The sequence below is a fragment of the Sinohyriopsis cumingii genome, chromosome 3 (genome assembly GCF_028554795.1).
Source record: "Sinohyriopsis cumingii isolate HCF-2022 chromosome 3, ASM2855479v2, whole genome shotgun sequence".
NCBI lineage: Eukaryota > Metazoa > Mollusca > Bivalvia > Unionida > Unionidae > Sinohyriopsis > Sinohyriopsis cumingii.
The window spans coordinates 40,269,936-40,285,399 of record NC_142963.1 but is presented as its reverse complement, the minus strand read 5'-3'; the positions used below and the strand labels follow the sequence as shown (position 1 = coordinate 40,285,399).

Below are 15,464 nucleotides of genomic sequence, written 5' to 3'. Positions count from 1 at the left end.
GAAATCTTTTGCGTGTTAGATTCAAGTCTAATCAAACATATCACGATCTTTCTCACCAAATACAATTTAAAATAGATGATAGTTGCGTCAGAATAACTCCACTAACTTCGTAGTTGATAGCCTCTCTGTCTGAGTAAGCTGTATGAAAATGAACGTTTCTGTACAATACCATCAGCAGGCCAAATACAACTTGTCAAACACGCAAACATCTTCTTCTACCACGGTTGAAAACATTGCAGATTGGACGATCTCAGTTTTGAGTGACACAGTGCATCGTTTCTACCATCTACAAGTCGCCCCATAGAGATCATAAAGAAACATGGAGTGTCATACTAAAAAACGCCAAAACTACTTCGTCGACTTCAGACTATCGTAGGTTCACACTGCTGTTGCAACGACAGTCAAGAAGACTCATCGCGAGGGTAACTCTTCCTTTCAGCATCTGCACGACCGACAGCTGTGATGCTGTACGTCAATCTATTAGTTTTTTCTAACTGAGATCCTCGCACGCTCGCACGCTCACAGCTATCCAGCCTAACCAGCAAAATATCCGGTCCTACAGCATCAAACAAGAAAGCTTTAAACAAGAGAGAACTGCTCGAACCGTATGAAACAGATGACTATATATAATCAATAATATATGGTATTACCTCTTCCAGAGCTCATACAAACCAGTTCCAAAAATGACTTTGTAATGGTCAGTATATCAATGTTATTAATTAATTTTCTTTTACCAATAGCAATCTTTCATCAGTTCCCCAATTGACCAATCGTCATTACCTGATTTTTGTAAAACTAAGCGTGATGAGAACCATATCGGATTATCAGTGATGTTGTGCTAGTAACCAGTAAAGTGTAGCAAAAGCTTGTCAACCGCAGTATCACTCTGCTTAAGAACGTCGCAACCTCAGGTATAGCGATGAAGCTTCCCACTGGACAACATATCTATACCAAAACCACAAGTGGTTCAGGTCCTCTGCCTTCCATAATAAACAGTCCAAATACTTGATTCATATCAGAACATGCTATCTTACTTTGCATCCTCACATCGGTATCAGAACTAATACGTGGGTTATACCGCGATAGAAAACGCTTTCGAGCATCTAACTACTGACAGTTTTACAATAAATGTCACGTTTTCCTCTTTTACCCAATTCTAAAGACAAAACCTTACGGCAAAATACATTATTCGAATGATACAATTTGGTTCTTTGCAACTTCATGACGTTATTTAAAACTGTTTATATAGACGCAAACAAAACTATTCTAATTTACATATATCTTGCTTGAAGCAGCAAACAACAGCTTCTGACAAATGTTACTGGAGGTTACTATTGCGCATGATTAATCACAACATTTTACCAAAATAGAATGTGGCCTCTACATTCATAATCAAATCCCAGGATCTTACTGACGGATTACAAAATATACAACAACCATAATGCAAGTTATCAAACTTATTTGCACGAATCTGTCGATTCAACCCGTTTGACAGAAGTTATTGATGGAAACCTAGATGAATTCAGAGTTGCTACAATTATCAGAGAGTTCAACTACATTTATATCGTATTTTAGCGAAACCTCTCCATATTAGTACATATAGCATGATGACAATCTCGATCTATCTCAAAGGCCTTTGTTGTCTGGTGTCTATATTTCATGCCTTACTTTCGCTTTTTACTACATTACTTTTATGAGATCTATATATAACGGTTCTGACATGGAAAATGCATTACTACTACATATCTTTTGACCACGTTTACGTAAATTCAGTAAATTCATGCAAATCATCATAGATAGAAAATGCCGCACTTCACATGAAATGTCAAGGTCACTAAACTCTCAGGCATCTTAACAGTATATTAAATGTGACTTGTATTTATACGCTAAACTGGATATTTAACATTCCATCGAAGCAATGAAAGACGCAGTCGTCAATGATCATCACGGTAAAAGCCTCCAAAATAAGAAACTAACTTTCAATTTTCCTATGCTGGATTCATGGTTCAAGGTGTTTATTTTTTCAGGTACAACAGATGATCCGAGCAGTACGACAAATATGGAAGCTGTGAGGTCTTTGCTTGTAATTACGCCAAGTCCGCCAATTAACCCCAACTATGAGAATTTCAAAGCTATTGTCAGCTCATACGGAGAGAAGCCACCCTTCAATTTTCCTAATCCATTCAACAAGACGAGAGTAGTAAGTAGTAATAAATATATTTTACAAAGTAATCAAACAATAAATGTATTCTTCCAACCTTATGTGAGCTATGTATATCTGATTTAATATATATATATATATATATATATATATATATATATATATATATATATATATATATATATGTATATATATAAATTTAATTGTTTGTCAGTTTTCATTTTTTATTATATTATAATGTAAATCATTTCACTAGAGATGATATTTTTTCAGAAAATTGTTTGACCTTGACTGTTAGTTTATAAAGACCAGGTGTTGATCTAATTTTGACCTTGATTCAAAATTAGTAAATAAAGTTCTATTTTATTTTAAAATGATTGGTTGTTTTCAAGGTCATGATGGGCCTACATGGTTTAAGGTTTAAGATGTAAACAACTTTTTTATTTTTTATTTTAGAGAAAGTTATTGGTCTAATCAAGGCCATATTCTGTGTACGTGATATAAACATGATCACGTGACCCCCTCCTTATTTAACATTTTTGGATTTTCCATAACTAAGTATTTGTTAGTTTTAATAGAGATCTGTAGAGAGAGATTTATCAGTTTGGGGCTTTTCATACTGATGTCAAGTTAATTTATTGCATCCAGATTTGAGCTATAATTTTCTTCAGATCAGTTGGATTTCAAAAGGATTAATTCTTTATTCTCTGGAAATATTTTGAGGAGTGCTCACACATAAATTTTGGAAAGACATTGCCTACAAATTTAATTTGAATTTCCAACAACGGTGTGCCATTATTTGTATTTCTACAAGGAACTGTAGATAAGAACAGTACTGACTACAGCATACGTCATCGTCATCCATCTTGGAATTTCCATCAAGATTCGAACTTGAAATTATTAGAACATTTATTACTAGGACTTTTGCAATTTAATTCGTGGATTATTCTTAGATTATTTTTGGATTTGATTCTTGAAACCGTAAGTTCTTCTCCTGTTTTCATTTTTACAGAATTTTCCAGGAAAATAAATTATTTGTTAAAGTTTAAAAAGACTTGTTGTTTGCACTCTTTCTGTGTTACTGTTTATTCGAGCCTAAAAACGTAACACTAGTAATTCTTTTATCAGAACCCATCATCTATCGTTCGAATCCTGCCATCGGGTGAGTCAGAATCGGCTATTATAGTGTCATTGGTCAAGGCACTTCACCTTATTTTCTTCCAGGTGTCAGTGTTCGCCGCTTATTTGTATGACGCAATGATGTTATATGCGGAAGCAGCAACCGATGTTTTAAATGAAGGAGGAAGTTTAACAAATGGAAAGGCCATAATTCAAAAGATATGTGGAAAAACATACACCGGTAAGTATCAAAGAATCTTCATTTCGTTCTTAGCAATAATGATATCTCCGGTCCATCCATGAATGGGAACTAAATACACTACAATGTCCCCAAACATTGTCTTGTAAATATAACGGAAGACATACTTCCTTTCGGCACCTAAAACGTCTCGAGATGATCCTCATATGTAGTCACAGGGATTTTTATATTGCTTATATATTCAACCATTTATAATCGCCGATTATTTGAAAATATCTTCCGTACTCAAGTGAACAGGATGAAATTTTACTGCGTACTTTCGCGCATCGTATTTATAGTACGCGATATAACTTTCTTGACAGTAACGGAATAGTAAAAAATATGGAAGTGTGAACTGTGCATATTAAATTACACTTGTCACTTTGCATTGCTTTTTTATGGTATGTCTCTGATGCCAGTTTCCTAACTGGACATGAATCGTTTTGCCGTGTCTGCAGGTGGGATATTCTTTGAATTGGTTCCCATATTCTCTTTTAATTATAGCTTGATTTTTCTCCATGTATCACTTTTCTTTTTAAGCCAATCATCTTTTTTCACGGCATACATCTTTTGTTTCAAAGGTATCCAAGGACATCTGTCACACATTGACGAGAATGGGGATGCAGAGGGAAACTACACACTATTGTCTCGAAAGGAAATAGAGTCTAACCTTTCAAAATTTTCAATGCAGCCTGTGGGATATTTTGAAATGGACACTGCTATTCCTGTGAGTAAGAGAGAAATGTGGTAGAAATACCTTTCTGATAATGTTTTCAGCATTGGCTTGTGATTTATTTACTCTCTGTCCCACGCACGTGTTAATCCTGTCAATTTCAGAATCTGTAGCAATCCGTGGACCGCTCCAGTGGCCTAGTGATTAGAGCGTTCGCCTCGGATGCGGGAAGTCGCAGGTTTGAACCCCGGCCGAGTCATACCAAAGACTTATGAAAATGGTAGAAGTAGCTTCCTAGCTTGGCGCTCAGCATTAAGATGTTAGTGTTAGGACTGGTAGGCCGGATGTCAGGATAATGTAACTTGGTGGTACATAATGCTACATGTATGATAACCCAGTGCTAGACATCACGATACACTGCAACACTGCAGATATCGTAGCGATATGACTGAAATATTGTTATAGCTACGATAAAAATCTAACACACACACGCACACACACACACACACACAAACGCACACACAATCCGAGAACCAGTCACTCACTATGTGCCGCAGCGAAATGTCAGTCATCATACATTGGACTGATCAAATGAAAATATTAGACGTGTGACGGGACTCTCATTGCAAAGTACAACAATATTCGGTCACGGAGATAGACATCTAGTTCGTGTTCTCAAAACTTCCTGAGCTAAAAACTCTGACGCAAAGGCCAAACTGTTTGATATTATTTTCTTTAATTGTAATGGACCTATAATGGAAATTCGCTATCTTTTGAAATTGTGTTTCATTGCTAGAGAGCTTGATTCCATTGATGCTTCGATACCCTCAATTTCTAATATGGTTGTGGTATAACAGGTGGAAGTTAGCGTTTGAGCTTAGTCTGAATTTCGTGCTTTTTAATTTAAAATTTGTCAATACTGACTTCAAACTAAATTGAAAACCCAACTAATTCGAATATATGATTTTCTGCAAACAGTGGCACAATTTAAATTAATATTCCGAAAGACGAATTCAAAATTAAGAATATTTTTCTAAACTTTTGTGATGCAAATTATATTTCGTGTCAATAAATTTTTGAATGTGGACCATGACATCTTGTCTATAATCTGATGGAGTTGAATTGAAAAGCACATTAACACGTTGAATATAAACGCTGCATGAGCCATTTGAATTGCTACCAAGTACATGCAATGAGAATCAGTAGATTTTGGAAACTGTAATTTAATTAGAGTGAAAAAAGGGGTTATCAACCGGTTTATGTGACATTGGTTACAGGGACCAGACTTTAGAGCTTAATCTACATCTTACATTTAATGTAATATGTCAGCCAGATCGCTGCTTTCCAGTAGCGCTTTGCATTCTTGTTACAATGAGACAAAGGTTGCAGAAATTTTGGGCATCTGCATTCATAATCATTATAATGCGAATGTCAACGGCTTTTTTTCTCTTCTATCCAACACTAAGCTGATTAGAAAGGGATTTATGTTATATATCGCTAGTTTTTTCTACAGAACTAATTTAAGACTTAACCTTACACACTCTCGATAGCACACTACGGAGGAGAGAAGATGTGGCTTAGTATCGGACATAATCTTTCCTGCTTAGATCTGGTGTGAATTATGAGCGTGGTATTGATTGAACGTTGTATTAAGAATAGTCTGCGCAGAATCATGCCGCTTTGTTTTCTTCTGTGTAGACATTTAAGCAATAAAACTGAGAAAAATGTAAACAAAGAAGTATACATTGGATTTTTGGTATACGAACTGTGGTAATTGTTAATGTATTATGTTCTTACATAGTATACAGTACACTGTATATGTGAATCCTCTCTCTCTCTCTCTCTCTCTCTCTCTCTCTTTCTCTCTCTCTAAGGTTACATCATTAAAAACAAATCTGTATTTCCGTATAGATTTTCAAGCCGCAACGGGAGATTGACTGGGTGTCCGGAAGCCCTCCTATAGATGAGCCACCGTGTGGATACCGTGGCGAAAGATGTATTCCACCGAAAACGCTTACTCTGGAGATAGTTGGCGGAACCGTCGGAGGCATAGCTCTCATTGCACTGATAATAGTCCTAATCGTGTACAGGTACGGATATGTCTGATATAGCCCTATACAAAGTTTCCCTAGGTCTCAAATTTTTCAGTTTGCAAGTATGTTTTTATTTCTATAAATAAACATATTCGTTTCATATTTGTATATATTTTGATCGATGAACCCATTAATCTGCTTACTGTATACATAACTCTTTTTGCATGCAGAAATTGGCGATATGAGCAGGAAATTGCTGGCCTATTGTGGAAAATTGCGAGAGAGGACCTTAAATCTGCTGATTCGACATCCTCTTCGAATCGGAAAGAAAGTTTTGGCAGTCGGGTAAGTCGATATATATATATATATATATATATATATATATATATATATATATATATATGTGTGTGTGTGTGTATAATGATGTGGCTGCGAAAGCCCTTTAGGATTATTTGCCATTTATCAAGTCGAAAGTACCAGTGTTACGCACAATTAGATAGCACAGCTATGCATGCAAAAATAAGCAAAACAAGAAGACCTACGGTTTTCTAAGATGAAAAATGTATAATAATGCATTTATATTTTTGAGATTATAGTAGAAGCAGCAAGTGTACCCCTCCAGATAATTAGAATAATTACGAGAATTATTATTCAGTGGAAAAAAAGACAATGAACAGAGAACATATCAGCAAAAGGATCGTCGTATGTGATGAATAAAAAGCAAAACGGTGATGGATCATTTATTTTCTAATCGTTTCTTGTGATACCCAACGCGAACCTTTTCTTAACGATATAATTTATGTGAAACGATTATAATTTACTTGTATAATACAGAACATAGTATGGTTTTTGCTGGTGGAAAGGAAATGATTATAATTTACCTGTATAACACAGAACTTAGTATGGCATATGCTGGTGGAAAGGACGTCATTATAATTTACTTGTATAACACAGTACTGAGAATGGCATATGATGGTTGAAAGGACATGATTATAATTTACTTGTATAACACAGAACATAGTATGGCATATGCTGGTGGAAAGGATATGATTATAATTTACTTGTATAACACAGAACTTAGTATGGCATGTGCTGGTTTAAAGAACGTGATTATAATTTACTTGTATAACTTATAACTTAGTATGGCATGTGCTGGTGGAAAGGACATTTTCGTCCTAAGAAACAATATATTTGACTCACTGTTATAACTTATGATTAATAATACACGGGAATGATCAACATTACAATAAAATAACACATTACTGTATTCCTGTGAAATCAACCAATGTGCCTAATTAGAAGCTTGAAGTAGGTTTATCTGTCATAAAAGACCTCTACACCTGATCCATATTTTGTTGCTATAATTACATCAAATGAGGTCGGGCTACAATTTCTCACAACTTAGCAACAGCCCTCCCACAAATTCATAAGTAGGTACAGGAATAGTAACAATGACTAACAGTACGTGTATATACTAATGCGTGGATCAGAAATACGGTACATTAATACAACAAAAAAATATTAAAACTATTGATCGTACTAGAAACGTTCAAACAAAATAAGTGTATAGTAGCTAATTTAAAGAAGAGAAAGGGGGAGAATGGGGGATGAGGTATAGTGGCGGGTAATATGTCTTAGACGATTATTTAAATCTTTTAGTATATTTAACACAAGTCTGTAAGATTTCTAAGATGCTGGTTGTTTCTGTCATTTGATAGCTCAGCTGATTAATAGTGATGCATAATTGGTTTAAGCAATGCATTAGTCTCTTCCTTGGTACTGTATGTTTCTTACAAATTAAATTATCATGGTAGACAGTCTCATCGTCCTCTCAACATCTGCAGAGTGGGCTCTCAGTAAGAAAAATTTGAAAATAAATTATTATTTAAATCACTTCAGTTGTTTTTACGCTAATACGAATAAGTGATTATTTTATGTTACCAGTGAGATAATAAAGTGGGACATGATATTGTGTTGGTAAAATTTTACGTCTAAATATAAAATAATCTGCTACATGTTTAAATGGATCCGGCAAAGTGATCCAAACTTTTAATGTGGAAGATATATCTAAAAAATCTTGTGATTTCTAGTCTAGCATGTAATTGATGATTTTTTTAAATTTTTTTTTTTTTTTTTGAATTTCTCCAATTATATTATGTTGTGTGTCCAACTAACGAAGGTACAATATCTTGAAGGTAAGAGGAGAATAACCATATACAATTTTGTGAAAGGTACAGAGTTTATGAAATGTTCATGTTTCTGATAATGGGAAATATTATTTTGTAGAAGCGCTACGGGTAAGTCCAGTAACAATTCTTCCTGCTTCAAGTCAGTCTTTCGAGTCTTAATAAGTCAGCAGCATAGTAATCATCGCATATTATATCAGCATACTCTAGTAAAGGACGTAAAAAAGATCAATGTTTTTTCTAATGTTTTCCAACTTACATTGCATTTAACAGACCTCAGAATATTTAGCATTTTGTATGCCTTTATACACATAGCCTCGCGGCGTTTTTCCTTTATCGATATCTTTCGAAAAGCTACCCGAGATAGTGAATGTCAGACCAAGGTATTTATGATGCTCAACAAAACTGTACAAGCTCATTTTGAAACTCATCCTGGGATAAGTCTGGGTCTAATTTGTTGTAGACAAATATGACTTCAGTCTTTGGTGAGTTAAAACATACTAATCATTTTTGGGGCCATTGGTCAATAGGATTAAAATCAGCGTTTCGCACATAATCGATGTTATTGGCATTAGATGAGGAGTAAGCTAGTGAACTATCATTAGTAAAAAGTCTTTTGACACTGATCAGATTATAAGCAATGTCATTGATATATACAAGAAATAATAGTGGACCTAGAACATATCCTTATATGACTCCAGCAAACACATAGTTGTTTGTTGATTCAGAGGTATTAATGAATACATTCTGCAGTCAACAAGAAAGATAGTTGCATAGTCAACTAATCAAGCAAAAATCTATTCCATATGTTTTCAATTTAAAGAACAATCCCTTATGCCAGACAATCAAAATCCTTTAAAACATCACACAATGCAGTAGACATATCCTTGCGTTTGTCGAAAGCATGCATATGCTAAGGTAGGTAACCATCAACTGAAACATGGGGTAATTTGGGGGGGACGAGACTGATAGTTGTAAAGGAGATTAATTCAGTTCAAATCTTTGTAAATAAATTCAAAGATAACTGTTTCCATTATTACCGATACAGCTTCACAAAGAAAGTGGCGGGTTGTTTGACGGATCGTTGGAATTCCATCTTTTTATATCAATAAACCACCTGGCATCAAAACAGCTTCTTTCAAAAAAGTTGGAAACATTTGTTCTCTTAATGATTTATTGAATAAGATGCAAAGAGGTTTGGCTATGTCTGGGGAGGCCCATGAGGCTTGGCTATGTCTGGGGAGGCCCATGAGGTTTGGCTATGTCTGGGGAGGCCCATGAGGTTTGGCTATGTCTGGGAAGGCCCATTTTATTATTCAATCACTGATCTTATCAGGTCCACTATATTTGATTAGGTATGGTTTCTATGATATTTAAAATATCTTGCTATATAATTGTCATTCCTGATATTGTTCGTCTTATAGTAGCTTTTTGAAGTTCAACGTTAGTACCATTCACTTTGGACATTGTAGTGGACACAGTGTTTAAACATTCTGCATTTTCCAAGTCAGAATTGTTCTTACAATACTTCCATCGTCTTTAGTTTAACTCGAGTGGTGGTATTATATTTATTTTGTTCTGTTTAATTAAATGTCTAATTAGATGCCAATATTCTTTCAGATTGTGTCCCGTATTTTTAATGTTATCATATTTTGAATTTTAAAAATAATTTGAAATTTGTTTTGGTTGTTTTCCTTTTTTTAAGTTTTTAGTATTGTGATCATTGTTGGGATTATTATTCCTCGTTGGTCCCGACTTTATACGATCTCGCTTCTTATAGTTCTGCGCAATTTATTGTCATACCAAACTGTATTGCTTGGACGAATATTTACAAGCTTTGAGGGAAAACATATTTTAACCAAATCTGTTAACAAGGAAGTGAATCTAGCTGCGGTTTCATTACTTGTTTAACAACTTTTGAAAAACACTTTCCCAGTTTTATTTTAAGGTGATCACATTTAACTTCTTTAACGCAACTTTGCTATAGAACGAAATATCTATTTTGTAGCTTGAACAAAAATCAAAAATATTTTTAAATATCAGAAATGTAGCTCGATGTTCACTTAACAATGGTTCATCAAGAATCACATCCGAGCGCCACGCGTCAACTGTACTATATCATATTATAGGGTTATGTAAGTAGATGTCAGTGATCCTCGTATGGTCAACTATTATATTTGCTAAACTGTTCACTGTCATGTTATCCCTGAGATCTCTGAAATTAGCATTTTGTAACTCCTCATTTATTCACTGTCATTTTATCCCTGAGTCTGATCAAATTAGTTGTTTGTAAGTCCTCATTTATTCACAGTCATTTTATCCCTGTGACTGATCAAATTAGTTTTTTGTAAGTCCTCACTTAGATTTCAAAGTAAAATAATGTTTCTAAAAACAAATTGAGGGCAGCTCATTGGTACTATTTAAGGAATCCCGCGAACTCACTGCTGCTAATGGAGGTCTATAAACTACGCATATAAAATAACTATAACGCTGTGTAAGAAGTTTTTTCCATAAACCTTTTTATAGTTTTATCTAAGAGTTCCAAAATATAAGATCTTCATTATATAAACCATAACACTATCTCCATTTATCTAACTGGATTGTGAAATCTTTTAATGATGAGTTCAATATTTTGTATACCGTCGTCAGGATGGGTTTCATATATTGCAATTATGTCAAAATCATCAAGATGGATTGGAACGTAATCGAATTCATGACCAGCGTCACGTATGTTTAGATGTACGAATGGTATCGTAATGTCTGCTAGAGAGGAGTGTGTGTGTGGATGTGTGGGGGTGGGGGGTGATTTTGATTTTTAACGTAGCTTTAACAAGTTTTCAGTCATATCGCTACGATGTCTGCAGTGTGCCAGTTTATAGTGATGCCTAGCACTGGGACATCATGTCGCAGACATGTAGCATGATGTCTCACACAGTCACATTATCCTGACACCAGACCGACCAGTTCTAACACTACACTCTTAATGCTGAGCGCTAAGTGAGACACCTGTTAGTACCATTTTTTGTATGTCTTTGGTGTGACTTGGCAGGGGATCGAACCCACGACCTCTCGCATTTGAGACGTACGCTCTAACCACTAGGCCACTGGAGCGGTCTTGCTAGAGAGGAGTTGCTGTATGATGATGATGATGATGATGATGATGCAAACATCTGCAATCATTTTATTTAAATTTTTTATTGAATTAGAAACATCACTTATGACGAAAACATATTGATACATCGGAGTCAAGCAAACAAAATGCATTTTAATAAATAAATAATTTAAGCATTGTATGTACAAGAGGTTATCGTTGGGAGGTTTTAGGTAGAGACGAACAATTTTACATGTATAAAGAACATAATTTGAAGATTTTACCCGAGTTAGTAATATGTAGACTAGAATGTATCTGTTATTACATTGCGAAACATTTATAAAATGAGAAATCTTTCAAATGATGCTATCATGGCATAGTCACTAGATTTGGTTAGATCTGATATTTACTGTCAAGTTCAGAGTTTGCATTGTACACTTTTATATTTCCAGCCCATCTCTGTGCAGTCTTTTCACCCTCTGCAGTACATATTTATGCAATCGTTTTATTTAAATTTTTTGTTGGTTTGTGGCCCCTGAGATTTCCTTCATACTAATGAATCGCTTTCTAAGACTATGTTCTGTTATGTTGCAAGTAGATCTTTCCATCAAAGGTTCCGTGGGATTCACTCTGTTTTGTCTTCTTCAGTTTCCTAAGTGTTTTCACGAGAAGGAAACAGTTTTGCGTCAGATCTTCTATAGATTTAGCTTGTCAGGGTCGCCTTCCACAGCTTCCGTCGCACTAATAACGTTCGATCTCACCTTGTGTAATTGGAACCGAATGATGAGCTCGTCCTTTCTTTTCTAATGTAGGTTGCCAACAGTGTGAACAAACAATGTCATCAGGCCCGACATTCACATGCAGTTTTCCTATAACACGCAAAGAACGATATTATCAGCGCTGTCCTTCTTGGGTCTAATTTCTAATTTACGTTGCCATCAATGTGAGCACGGACGATGTCATCAGGCCCGATATGCACGTGCAGCTTTTCCGATAGCACGCAAGAATGATATTATCAGTGCTATCCTTCCTGGGTCAAACTGAATATATATGTGTGTGTGAGTGTGATTAGGATTCTTAACGTAGCTTTTAACAATATTTTAGTCATATCGCTAGGATGTCTGCAGTGTGGCAGTTTATAGTGATATCTAGTACTGGGGCATCATGCCGCAGACATATAGCATGATGTCCAGTCCGGTCACATTATCCTGAAACCAGGCCGACCAGTCTTAACACTAGCCTCTTAATGCTGAGCGCCTAGCGAGGCAGCTGATAGTACCATTTTTGCAAGTCTTTGGTATGACTCGGCCGGGTTTCGAACCATCTACATCCCGCTTCCGATGGGGACGCTCTAACCACTAGCCCACCGGAGCGGTCATCAAACTATATATTCATCAAACGTAAACAATAATCTCTTGAATACTGTTCAAGTTCATCATACCGAAATGTTAAACAATCTATTTATTCCTGCATTTCCGCAATATCAGTTGTTTTCTCGTCAAGTTCTTTCTTGAGAGACTGAATAGTATTACAATGATGCTCATTGATCGATGAATTAATGCACTTTGCCATAGTTTCATGAACAATTTCTTCGAAGACACCGAAAAAGCTATATAACAATGTTAATAATATGCGCCTGCATATGTAACGTCCCAAAAGTTGGAAAACAACGCAGGAAACAGCAGAGCTTCACCACTGATTGACCCAACACATTGTCTTCCTATTGCATTAATAAAGAACATACACAAAAATACACACACGTTCGGTTATAGTTTCCACTACGACAAAAAAAGATGTAAGTATAGTAATGGCACTCGCAAAACAATAAACATTTAATTTTTGTCACAGAAGTAAATAGTCAGGCATAAAGAATATGTATAAACAATACGCAAGGAGGAGAAATAACTATTTGTCAAGAAAGTGACCTACTATCTTTATGTTAAAAACGAAACGCTAACAAGTTGGGATAGAAGCTAGCAGCTCTATGGCAGCAGACTACAGGAATCACAGTACTAATGATATGAAAGAATGTTGTTGAGTTTGTAGGGTTTAACGCCATTTTTCAGCACAAGATAGACCATACATGACGGTCAGTATTAATGGTGGAGGAAGAACGCGGGAAAACCCCGGAAAGAACCACCGACCCACTAGAAACTACTGACAAGCTTTCTCACATACCCACATTTGGCCGAACCCGAGACTCGAACCCACGCAGATAGAGGTGAGATCGCAATGATCCGTAACGGTGAGCGTTTTAGATCACTCGGCCACTCGGGGCCCATGGAAGAATGGGAACCAGTCTAGAAATGGACGAACATAAAGTAGAATATATATGGGTATGGCTGGCTAGGATTGGTTGATAATGAAACTAAATTTTAGTAAAAAGAATCTTGAAAGAGCTTATTCTAACTATAACTGAAAAAGAGACAATAAACAAATTATGAAATTTCAGTAATTTACAGGTATGAGTTCAGATAACGCCTTACTGAAATAAGCAAATGAGTCTCAAAAGCCCCAATGCCGCTGTTTATCATCAATTTCACCATTCTTTAAATCTAACTAAAGTTTTGAGGGAAGGAAATGATTTGTTTAAAAAATGATATCTGACGTAAACCGTTATTTTGAAATAATCAAGATGTTAGGTTACAACCACATTAAAATATTAAATTTAGAATTTGGAAGTGCCACCTCTTTATTCAGTCAAAGAAGTCGGTCGTAATTCCGATCTTTTTCCGGATTGCTTCAAAAGTAGTGATGTGATATATTCGACAAATTCCGTTAGTGACTAATCTAATAACATCAACATTTGTACGTGGCACACAAATTGATTCATTAGGCAATGAAAAATGGCAGGTCAGCCTTTTAAGGGGATCGGAGAAGAAAAGCGTGCATTAAATAAAAAAATAATATTCGGTTGAATATAGGTGATTTGCTGGGGCGATGAAATATACATTGAAGGAAAAACTTGGGATGAAGACAATTAGACGTAGCGTGGTGTTATGCTTCTTATGTTTACAACGGTGACATCATCAAATTTTGTGTGCCAGCTTTCAAATGAAATCGGTTGACCACGGATGAAACCGAAGAAGATCGGATTATTTCGTACACATGTGGAAAATGGCAGAGTATCTCAGTTTAGACCAATATCTTTCAAGATTTAGCATTATTCGGATGATTTAGCATACATGACCGTTTTGCACGTAACGGAATTCAAAACACGTGTTTCAAACACGTAGATCAAGAAATTATCGAGGATCATATGGTTTTCTTTGCACAAAATACGGCACCCAGGAGAACAATCAGAAATGTCAAGTTATTGATTTTTCAATATCATGTTTCAACAGCTTAACTGCTGCAGCTGAATTAGTACCATTAAAGTCCTATACTGCTTTGCGTGACTTAGTACGTCGCTGTGCGGAGATTGAGTGTCATAGGGACCCATCTGTACGATGTTATAATTTTTTATTCTCGATTTTTTTTTACGTCCGGTTATAGATTCCACATCGAGAAACAAAGATATGAATGTAGCTGCATTAAAAGGGATGGTTATTGAACGATATAATTAAACTCCAAAATAATAAATTTATGTCACTTGAGGAGAGTGCCGCTAAGAAAATTGTTAGAAAAGAAACCGACTCACGTTGGGTATAACAGAGCACTGTTGGACTAGAGCAGGGGTGCACAACCCCCGGCCCGCGAACGTGATCTGTCCTCAGGGCAGACTAAAATAATACAGAAATCTGGCCCGTGAACATTATTTATATTAAAGAAATTAAGTGTTTGAGGCCCTCGAGTGGTCTTAGAAAATGCAGTCTGGCTCTTGGCCGATAAAAAGTTGTGCACCCCTGACCTAGAGTTATTTGTTTGAGCTGAATTCACCGTGTATTCACATTTGCAATATCCAATATTTCTTTATATGCACACGTTCGTTATCATTCCATCTGTGATTTGGCTTAATGGACA

The 15,464-nt window shown here is 35.7% G+C and overlaps 1 protein-coding gene across 1 annotated transcript in view; it reads left to right on the top strand.

The window, feature by feature from the left end:
- LOC149802746 (receptor-type guanylate cyclase Gyc76C-like) overlaps positions 1-15,464 on the top strand; it is a 409,761-nt gene that overhangs the window by 358,093 nt on the left and 36,204 nt on the right. The window contains exons 7-11 of the mRNA XM_089951308.1: positions 2,028-2,200; positions 3,386-3,521; positions 4,100-4,245; positions 6,103-6,281; positions 6,455-6,569. Of these exons, the coding sequence (XP_089807434.1) occupies positions 2,028-2,200; positions 3,386-3,521; positions 4,100-4,245; positions 6,103-6,281; positions 6,455-6,569 (749 nt within the window). The remainder of the gene's footprint in view (positions 1-2,027; positions 2,201-3,385; positions 3,522-4,099; positions 4,246-6,102; positions 6,282-6,454; positions 6,570-15,464) is intronic.